The 11,466-nt window shown below is 43.1% G+C and overlaps 1 protein-coding gene across 2 annotated transcripts in view; it reads right to left on the reverse strand.

Moving 5' to 3' along the window:
• Positions 1–11,107, reverse strand: part of LOC129865889 (TBC1 domain family member 14-like) — a 62,982-nt gene extending 51,875 nt beyond the window's left edge. Inside the window, exons 1-3 of one of the 2 annotated variants that reach the window (XM_055938967.1) lie at positions 11,031–11,107; positions 10,510–10,668; positions 4,130–4,853 (exon numbers count right to left, since the gene is read on the reverse strand). In XM_055938967.1, the coding sequence (XP_055794942.1) occupies positions 4,130–4,853; positions 10,510–10,558 (773 nt within the window). In that variant the 5' untranslated portion in view covers positions 10,559–10,668; positions 11,031–11,107. Of the gene's footprint in view, positions 1–4,129; positions 4,854–10,509; positions 10,986–11,030 lie in introns of those variants that run through there. The other variant, XM_055938966.1, reaches the window with a different exon arrangement.
• Positions 11,108–11,466: the final 359 nt, after the last annotated feature.

Consider the following 11,466-nt stretch of genomic DNA (forward strand, 5'->3'; position numbering starts at 1 on the left):
CCCACTCTGCCACCACCCTGCCTTCAGAGTACAGGAGTTTGACTGAGCAAAGGGGGGGGGGGGTAAGAAAGAATGTGCCAGCGTAAACAGAGTTTATTATTTATTTCACTTGTTTTGGCAATGTGAACATACGTTTCCCATGCCAACAAAGCCCTTTGAATTGAGAGAGAGAGACAGAAAACACAGAGTAAACGATCTGAGGGAGCGGCAGAGCAAGGGAAATCTCCCCAGTAGAGAGAAGAGGGCTACTCAGAGAGCTGAGGAAAACAAGTCTGTGGAGAGGAAGGGGAACTAGCAACAGAGTGAGAGGAAGTGAAAATACCAAACGGACTGCACTAAACAGCCCTGTTGTGATCGAGAAGGGTGTGAAACCAGTCGTTTAACCACTTAAAAACACTGTCGGAGACTTCAGACTAGGTTTTTATGATAATGCAATCAATGACCATAGGACCATACACTGAGTCATTTTAAAAATAGGCCTGAAACCCATCATTACACTAGAGGGAGGCATACAAAACAAACTATGTAAATTGATCTGTTCACACTTGGCAGGCAGCTATTGTTGGCACATGGGGAGATCTCATTTAAATTTGCTGAATGGATTAGAGTGGGATAGGCTGGGATACAGCTGTGTGTGTGTGTGTCTCTCAATTCAAAAGGGCCTTATTGGTTGGGGAAACAAATGTTTACATTGCCAAAGCAAGTGAAATAGATAATAAAAATAACTCAAAAGTTTAAGGAATTAGAGAAATGTCAAATGTCATTATGGCTATATACACAGTGATGTAATGACGTCCAAATAGTTTAGGTAAAAAAGGGAAAATAAAATAATATAGTCTAGGTCCAAAAGGCTTAACAGCTTCTACCCCCAAGCTATAAGACTCCCGAACAGCTATTCAAATGTTTACCCAGACTATTTGCATTTTCCCCCCCCTCTTTTACACTGCTGCTACTCTTGTTACCATTTATGCATAGTCACTTTAACTCTACCTACATATTACCTAGACAAACCGGTGCCCCCGCACATCGACTCTGTACCGGTAACCCCTGTATATAGCCTCGCTACTGTTATTTTACTGATGCTCTTAAATTATTTGTTATTTTTATTTACTTAACACTAATTGTTCTTAAAACTGCATTGTTGGCACGTGACAAATACAATTAGATTTTATATTTACAATGGGGTTTGTTCTTCACTGGTTGTCCTTTTCTTGTGGCAACAGGTAAAGTAGTCAATTGGGTGGGACTTCCTATGGGTAAGGACGCATCACATGTAGGATGATAGACAAGTTTTTCACTAGTAATTACCAGCTGGAGGGGTGTTCAAATGTTTTTTCCCAGTCGTATGTGGTAAACGTTAAGAATTTGTATTTTAATTATGTTTGTTTACAAGGAACAGCGTTCACTAAAGGTTATGTAACAATCAAGAAAAAGTATTTGTGAGAAAAATAATTATTTTCATTTTTTACAATTAAGCTGCTTAATGGGAAGCGTTTTTCAAAGTCAGGCAGTTTTCCAATAAAAGCATATTGCTGCTGAGATGGCACACAATGGTATTTCACTCAATAGATATGAGAGTTGATCAAAATTGGATTTGTTGTCTGTGTAATCTGAGGGAAATATGGGTCTCTAATATGGTCATACATTTGGCAGGAGGATGGGAAGTGCAGCTCAGTTTCCACCTCATTTTAGGGGCAGTGTGTACTGCCTGTCTTCTCGAGAGCCAGGTCTGCCTACGGCAGCCTCTCTCAATAGTCCGTACATAGTCAAAGCTTTTCTTAAGTTTGAGTCAGTCACAGTGGTCAGGTATTCTGCCACAGTAGTCTCTGTTTAGGTCCAAATAGCATTCTAGTTTGCTCTGTTTTTAGTTAATTCTTTCCAATGTGTCAAATAATTATCTTTTTGTTTTCTCATGATTTGGTTGGGTCTAACTGTGTTTCCGTCCTGGGGCTCTGTGGGGTCTGTTTGTGAACAGAGCCCCGGGACCAGATTGCTTAGGGGACTCTTCTCCAGGTTCATCTCGCTGTAGGTGATGGCTTTATGGAAGGTTTGGGAATCGCTTCCTTTTAAGTGGTAGAATTTAAAGTCTCTTTTCTGGATTTTCATAATTAGCGGGTATCGGCCTAATTCTGTTCTGTATGCATTATTTGGCGTTTTACATGGAGGATATTTTATGCAGAATTATGCACGCAGACTCAATTTGGAGAATACAGTGATTTCTGGTAGTCTTTAATAGTTGATTCGAAGATTAGTATTTCACCATGTATATGTTTTTGCTGTTTGTTATAGAGCCAAAAAGATTGGAGAAGTGGTTTATCCATACATCTCCATGTTGGATAGATAACTCTTCGTGTTGTTTGTTTAGAGTTTAACAATTTTCCCAGAAGCGGTTGATTATATGGATTCTTCATTTACATTCAGCTGATTTCTGACATGCTGTTCCTTATTTTTCCGTAGTGTATTTCTCTCTCTCACCTTCTATTGAGAGAATCACAGGATGAAGTGTGAGATGTGATGAACAGGAGAGAGTTTGAGTACAGAGGAAACTACCTTTTCCCCTTCTGAGCTTGAGCTCCCGAAATAGATGAAGCCAAAACCCACACACGTCGTTCATCTGAGCCGAGCGCACCTGCGGAGTGTCTGATGACTGCGATTTGAAGGGAAACAGTGAGGTGACTGGGGTATAGCGGAGGGAGCTAAATGTGGAACCTTTGTAGTTCAACCAGATTGATTAATCAAATCCTACTGTGTGATCTAAATTAGTATTTTATTTCTCAGAGAAATTCCCACACTGTAACAAGTAGGTTTGCAAAGCTACCGGTAATTTACCAAAGTTACCGAAATCTTCAGTAATCTATGGCAATCCATGGTAGCTTTGGTCATTTATACTTGGAATATTTTTTATTTTTTTTAATCGATATATATATAATTCATTTTTTATACCTGTGCTCATACTGTCCATGAGTTTGTAGTAGATAGAACATATGGTTCAAGAGAAAATAATGAAATTTAAAAAAGCATCTAATCAACAATGACATCTGCAACTCATCCAACTATGGACTTTTCACAACTGCTACCAGTCTGACCCCAAAACATTGACAACAAAGACATATTGATACATTATATTTTACTACGGGTATAAAGGATATTTCATGCTGAAACTCTCATATTAAAACACCAATGATATTCAATGCGTTGACGTTTATATTTAAGACAATGTTTTACAGCTTTGTCATTTTAATTTTGTATTTTTAAAATCGTATGTGATTTGTTGTATTAATTTGACATGCCATATGGCCACACAGAGGAATAGAGTTAATTAGACACCTGTGATAATCTGAAGTACCCAAAAAGGCCAATAGATGTCTTCTGCTAAATGACTAAAATGTAAATGTACATTTTGGTAACTTTCAAGAAACATTTTATCAGAAGCTCTTATCCAGAGTGACTTACAGGTAGTTTACTGGTAACCATAGTCACAAGGTTCATCACAGTGTGCAGGCTTTTAAGCCAACCCTACCAACACACCTGGTACAATGAACGGTTTGTAAAAGTACACCAAAGGTCCTTCAAACATTAACAGACGACTATGTAGATATTGGGTGTGTGTGTGTGTGTGTTCGCTTCTATGCTTGGAGTGCCTAGCTACGATATTTTATTTTTTAAATGTGACTGAACAATTACGGGGTGTGTTTAGGTGTAGGTAAACAGGTTCCCTATGACTCCAATGCCATCACCTGTCAAGCACAATTTCACGGGGCATAGTAAAGCTGAACCAGCTCTGCTTTTAACCAGTTCACACTGGAGGCATTCAACCATCAAATGTTACATAGGTCATATACACTTTACACAAGACAAGCTGACTGTACTGGACTCTGGGAGTGTGGAGAAGTGTGTACACGTTTTGTGAGTTTTTCCACAGTAATCTTGAGCAATGTCTTGTGTGGTATAGTGTGGTATAGTGTGGTATAGCTGTAGAGAAAAGATGAGGTGTGTGTTTACTGTAAGCACTGAATCCTCTCCTAAATCGAGCCTTATGTCAATGGGAGACCTGAGCTTAAAATTCAGTTATGCACACAGACCTAAATAGACTGTCAAAGATCACACAGAGTGATAACTTCCATTGTACCTGTTGAAGAAGCTAGCCAGTGGCCCTAGCCTCTTGGGCCTGCCCTCCTCTGACCCCAGCTGTCCCCGTCGTGGGCTCCACAGATCCCCTCCGATGTCACCGCCCGGCGACGACGACAGAGTGACATCCGAGAATTGGGCGGCGTCGCCCTCGTCCGTCTCCAGGGTGACGATGGCGCTGGAGTCGGAGGTGACCATGAAGTCCGGGATGTCCTCGTTGGACGCCGACAGCGTGGCCGAGAGCTCCGTGCTCAAGCTCGACACGCTGCACACCGAAATGTCGTCACTGCGGTTAAGGTTTCCCCCTCTTACGCCGCCCATCCCCGTGGCGACGACTTCCACGCCACCAGCGCCGGACCTTGGGGCGGGGCTGAAGAGGCGCACCGAGTCGTAGCCACTGCGGGGGAAAGTGGAGGACTTGCGAAGGCCAACGCTGTCTCCAGACTGGTCTAGAGAGAGGGTAGCAGGGCCCTGGTCGTTGTGGTTGGAACCCAGGGTAAGACCACAGTCTCCTGCTTGAGTGTGGATGTGCTCGGGGTGGTTGATCTCCAGGGTAGGGATGCCAGAGTCCTGGGAGGCTAGGCTGTGTTGGTCCAGGTCCTGCTCATCGGATCCCTGCTGGGGGTTGCCATAGTGCAGGGAGTGCTGGATGAGGGGGGGCTTGCTGTGGTTATGGTTGTCGGAGCTGACCGTGCCGTTCTCCATTAAGGTACCTCCAGCCACACCTGAAACCAACAAGGAATTATAGACAAGAGTCACTACTAGTAGTGATAATAATATTATGTGATATGGTACAGTGATAGTTGATGGCCTGTAACAAATATTTTTACATTTCAAAGCTTCCATTAATATTCCCATATTCCCTTTCAGTACAACATTTTCAAATAACATTTGCCATGGATAGTCAACTCTTACCCTACAAAGTCTGGAGCCTGCTGGTTCTCTGTTCTATATGATAATTAATTGCACACACCTGGTGTCCCAGGTCTAAATCAGTCCCTGATTAGAGGAAAACAATGAAAAAAAATGCAGTGGAACTGTCTTATAGGTCCAAGTTAAGTTTGAGGGCTTTGGTTTGACAGGTCAGTTGAGCTAAAAAGTCAAGCTCCATTAACCAAACTACTGAGAAAAAGTAGGAGTCAAAAAAAAGGATTAGGTTCTCCACAGACCAATCACTGACCCAGAACAGTATATTACCCATGAAAGTAGGAGACACCTCCTATGCCCCTCCTTCTCCTCCTCCCGCACCACCTCATCCTGACATCAGATAACAGGACCAATAGAGCAGAAACATACAGGGAGGTGAGAGAGGATCCGGCCAGTAACCAGGCTGAAACTGAATCCACAAGCGTAGCCTGAAATGTGAACGAGCCTCTTGTACCATGTGCCTGCCTGGGCCCCTGCAATTAGGCTAAGGCCATATGGTAGTCAACGGTATAGGGGACCTTACTGTTGAGGTCCAGAAGAGGGAAATAATGGGTGATATGAAGACCCCTGGGGAGGGAGACTGTCAGAAACACATGCATCATCGCATTTCATGGGAGTCTTAGATATGATAAAAAATTGCATTTGTCAACAAAAAAAAAGTAAAACGGTAAGTGAGTGAATTTGTTCTGACAGTGCTTTTCTTGTATTGCATTGACACAAGCTTCTAGAAACCCTTTGACTTGACCACAGTCAAACTACAATTACATTGGAAAGGGCTTGCAAAGTAAGCATTTCACTCTAAGGTCTACACCGGTTGTATTCGGCGCATGTGACAAATAAAATGATTTGAAAGAGGCACAGACATGCAAAGTTCCAGTGCTGCCGAGTCAGTGTGTGGAGCTTCCCGACTGGCTGCACCACACGCTGCTTGGAGATGGATCTGATGGAAACTGTCTGTGTGATAAAATACCTCAGTTCAGAGGAGAGTTCAAGGTCTCTGGGCAGAACTGGAAGAGATACTATGCTGCTGCCGCCAGTGTGTGTGTGGAGAGAGCATGAGTAGATAGATACACTGCCCCTGGCACAAAGCAATAGTCACCAAGTGCTACCAGAGAAGAAGAAAAACATGGGAGAATACTGAAAAAAATATATTAAAAACGCAACATGTGAAGTGTTGGTCCCATGATTCATGAGCTGAAATAAAAGATCACAGTAATGTTCCACACGTAGAAAAAGCTTATTTCTCTCAAATTTTGAGCACACGTGTTTACAACCCTGTTAGTGAGCATTTCTCCTTTGCCAAGATAATCCATCCACTTGACAGGTGTATAATATCAAGAAGCTGATTAAACAGCATGATCATTACACAGGTGCACCTTGTGCTGGGGACAATAAAAAGACACTCTAAAATGTGCCGTTTTGTCACACAACACAATGCCACAGATGTCTCAAGTTTTGAGGGAGCATAAAATTGGCATGCTGACTGCAGGAATGTCCACCAGGGTCGTTGCCAGAGAATTGTCGCAATAATCTGTACACAATTCCCGGGAGCTGAAAATGTCCCAGTTCTTCCATGGCCTGCATACATACCAGACATGTCACTCATTTTTGGGATGCTCTGAATCAACGTGTATGACAGCGTGTTCCAGTTCCCGCCAATATCCAGCAACTTCGTACAGCCATTGAAGAGGAGTAGGACAACATTCCACAGGCCACAATCAACAGCCTGATCAACTATGTGAAGGAGATGAGGCATATACATGAGGCAAATGGTGGCCACACTAGATAGTGACTGGTTTTCTGATCCACACCCCTACTTTTCTTAAGGTATTTGTCCTCCTGTCTCAGCCTCCAGTATTTATGCTGCAGTAGTTTATGTGTCGGGGGACTAGGGTCAGTTGATTATATCTGGAGTACTTCTCCTGTCTTATCCAGTGTCCTGTGTGAATTTAAGTATGCTCTCTCTAATTCTCTCCTTCTCTGAGAACCTGAGCCCTAGGACCATACGTCAGGACTACCGGGCATGATGACTTCTTGCTGTCCCCAGTCCACCTGGCCTTGCTGCTATTCCAGTTTCAACCGTTCTGCCTGCGGTTATGGAACCCCTACCTGTCCCAGACCTGCTGTTATCAACTCTTAATGATCGGCTATGAAAAGCCAACTGACATTTATTCCTGATTATTATTTGACCATGCTTGTCACTTATGAACATTTTGGCCATGTTCTGTTATAATCTCCACCCGGCACAGCCAGAAGAGGACTGGCCACCCCTCATAGCCTGGTTCCTCTCTAGGTTTCTTCCTAGGTTTTGGCCTTTCTAGGGAGTTTCCTAGCCACCGTGCTTCTACACCTGCATTGCTTGCTGTTTGGGGTTTTAGGCTGGGTTTCTGTACAGCACTTCGAGATATTAGCTGATGTACAAAGGGCTATATAAAATAAACTTGATTTGATTTGTTACCAACAGAGGCATATCTGTTTTCCCAGTCATGTGAAATCCATAGATTAGGACCTAATGAAATTATTTAAATTGACCGATTTCCTTATATGAACTGTAACTCAGTAAAATCTTAGAAATTATTGCATATTGCGTTTATTTTAGTTCAGTATATGTATAAAACCCAATTAACAGTGATTTCCCACAGACTAAACCCACCTAAAGCCCCAGTAACAGTCCCCATGCAGCTGTAACCCCTCAGCCACCGGAAAGAAGAAAAAAATATTTAAAAATATATATATATATAAAAAATAAAAATAAAAACATCCGTTGCCGTGACAACATTGATCATCATTAATCACGATAATGGTTTGTTTAGCCAGCCGGACATTCACAGAGCGGACGAGCGGTAATTCATTTTTATATGTATGAAAATTACACCATATCATTCTTATTCTCTGGTAAGAAACTGAAATGACATTGCACTTCTTTGTCATTTCCTCACGGTAGTATTTTTGTATATATTTTTTTTTAGATGTGTTTGGCGAGGCCTCCCGAGTGGCGCAGTGGTCTAAGGCACTGCATCGCAGTGCTAGCTGTGCCACTAGAGATTCTTGGTTTGAGTCCAGGCTTTGTCGCAGCCGGTCACAACTGAGAGACCCATGGGGCAGCGCACAATTGGCCCAGCGTCCGGGTTAGGGGAGGGTTTGGCCGGCAAGAACGTCCTCGTCCCATCGCGCACTAGCAACTCCTGTGGTGGGCCGGGCGCAGTGCACGCTGACATGGTCGCCAGGTGTACAGTGTTTCCTCCGAAACATATGTGCGGCTGGCTTCCGGGTTAAGCGGGCAGTGTGGCTTGGCTGGGTTGTGTTTCGGAGGACGCACAGCTCTCAACCGTCGCCTCTCCCGAGTCCGTAGGGGAGTTTCAGCAATGACAAAAGACTGTAACTACCAAATGGATACCACGAAATTGGGAGAGAAAAAGGGGTGAAAGTAACAAAAAAATTGGTTTGTGCTGTGGTGGAGATCTTTGTTGGCTATACTCGGCCTTGTCTCAGGATTATAAGTTGGTGGTTGAAGATATCCCTCCAGTGGTGCGGGGGCTGTGCTTTGGCAAAGTGGGTGGGGTTATATCCTTCCTATTTGGCCCTGTCCGGGGGTATCTTCGGATGGGGCCACAGTGTCTCCTGACCGCTCCTGTCTCAGCCTCCAGTATTTATGCTGCAGTAGTTTATGTGTCGGGGGGCTAGGGTCAGTTGGTTATACCTGGAGTACTTCTCCTGTCTTATCCAGTGTCCTGTGTGAATTTAAGTATGCTTTCTCTAATTCTCTCATTCTTTCTCTCTCTCTGAGAACCTGAGCCCTAGGATCATACGTCAGGACTACCGGGCATGACGACTCCCTGCTGTCCCCAGTCCACCTGGCCTTGCTGCTATTCCAGTTTCAACTGTTCTGCCTGCGGTTACGGAACCCCTACCTGTCCCAGACCTGCTGTTTTCAACTCTTAATGATCGGCTATGAAAAGCCAACAGATTTATTCCTGATTATTATTTGACCATGCTTGTCATTTATGAACATTTTGAAAATCTTGGCTCTCTCTAATTTTCTCCTTCTCTCTTTCTTTCTCTCGGAGGACCTGAGCCCTGGGACCATACGTCGGGACTTCCGGGCGTGGTGGCTCCTTGCTGTCCCCAGTCCGCCTGGCCTTGCTGCTGTTCCGGTTTCAGCTGTTCTGCCTGCGGTTATGGAACCGTCACCTGTCCCAGACCTGTTGTTTTTCAACTCTTAATGATCGGCTATGAAAAGCCAACTGAAAATTATCCATGATTATTATTTGACCATGCTTGTCACTTATGAAAATTTTTGAACATCTTGGCATAGTTCTGTTATAATCTCCACCCGGCACAGCCAGAAGAGGACTGGCCACCCCTCATAGCCTGGTTCCTCTCTAGGTTTCTTCCTAGGTTTTGGCCTTCTAGGGAGTTTTTCCTAGCCACCGTGCTTCTTCACCTGCATTCTAGCTGTTTGGGGTTTTAGGCTGGGTCTCTGTACAGCACTTCGAGATATTAGCTGATGTACGAAGGGCTATATAAAATAAAAAATAAACTTGATTGAAATATGTCTTTGGTAATTTCTACTACTGGTGGCCTGCATGTGAATGATTGCGACAGTTCCTGAAAGTAGTATGAGTATGTTTCCTGTGTTGGTTATAGCTTCACAGTAAAGACATTGACATTGCATACTTATGAATAGGGAAATCCTTTGTCGCTTAGTTGGTAGAGCATGGCACTTGTAATGCCAGGGTAGTGGGTTCGATTCCCGGGACCACCCATACATAAAAGTCACTTTAGATAAAAAGCTTCTGCAAAATGGCATATATGTGAACACTATCAATGACAAGGCTACACAAATAACAATGCTTGAGATAGAATACAGACTAGATGCTACACTTCCTCATCACCATGCAAATCTACAAGAGAACAAAATACTGTAATTATAACACATACCCATGAAAAAGGGATCTCTGGTACACACAACACTGACAGTGTGACTGCACTGAAGATGACAATCTGAAGACTTAACATCTCTCAGTGAAACTGAATGAGTCTAGGCCTGTTCATTTTGACAAGTGTGAATCCTCAACACACCCTGAACACACCTAGTTCAAAATTGCATTGTCCTTTCATCTCATTATCAATGGAGATGTAATGAGTAGAGACTAGACAATCCTGTTCAGTAACACAGTGAATGTAGGCAGCAGGCTATGCAAAATTAGGCTGGTCCAAACACATTTTATTCATTTGAATGCATGCATCGCTAGAGTGTCAAGGAGTGGCAATCATTATGAATTTCAGATCATTTGCAACTACACTGTCATTGCCTAGTTCAGCATTGTGTGTCATAGGCAATAATAATTCCTATTTATTAAATATACTACTCATTTGCATAGCCCGCAACATCAGCCACCTGTTGCTCAAGCTCCACTTCTAGCCTAAATAAAATGCCAACAGACTACGTACCACTTTCGCTTCCTCTCCGGTCTTTGGTCCCCTCCGTGGAATGTGCCATGTTGATGCTACAGATGGGCTGTCGACGCGGCTGGTTGCTGTTGGCTCCTCCGGTGGTCCATGATGATGATGCGCTGCTGCAACCCACCCTCACCTCCGCTCTCAGCGTAGCTTGGCGTTCATAGAGGAAATGGTCTCCGTTAAGTACACTTTTAGAGGACTCAATGACACACACACAAAACATGTCATTCGGCAGTAACAGGTCAAAATACGAGCGGTACGAGTGTGGCATTTTTGTGGCTAAAAAATGTCACAAATGTCAACTTGGCTAACGACTCGCTAGCGCACTTGCCAAAGTCTCTTTGATACGTCGGTTTATGTGCTTCCCTTTTCCTATATTCAAGCAAAATGGAACAGTTGATAGTTTTGCTCAAATGTTACAACAGAGCACTAAAGAACTACACAATTTCTATACGTAAAAATGAAATGATAAATACACTTGGCAAGTTTATCCAGTCTTTGTAATAACATACCTGTCTTGGTGCTTCAGCCGCCATTTTAAAATAAACTTACCGACTAGAGTGCAATGTAATCGAGCCAAGAGACTACAGCATCGATGGATTCACCTGTCATTCGTCAAGGCGTAAATAATCGTCCCTATCGATCCATGAAACAATACAAGAGTTTCAAAGTAGCCCAGTCAACTCGTCCAGGAACCTTATTGCATGATTCTGTGTTAAAATTATACTAAGAAGCCAGGTGACAATGAAACAGTTTTGTTAAGATGTTCTCTGCATGAGTAATGTTTGATTAGTTAGCTGCTGTTCTGTAATCGAAAATCCCATAACATAGTTTGTCCATTCACTTAATCTTTTACTAATATCCAGAATTTAAGAGTCAGCATCACTTCATGACAAAAATCATGTGTCTACTTCAGCTTGGAAATTCAAGAACATACACATTTTCTAA

This window comes from Salvelinus fontinalis, chromosome 11, assembly GCF_029448725.1.
Source record: "Salvelinus fontinalis isolate EN_2023a chromosome 11, ASM2944872v1, whole genome shotgun sequence".
Taxonomy (NCBI): Eukaryota; Metazoa; Chordata; class Actinopteri; order Salmoniformes; family Salmonidae; genus Salvelinus; species Salvelinus fontinalis.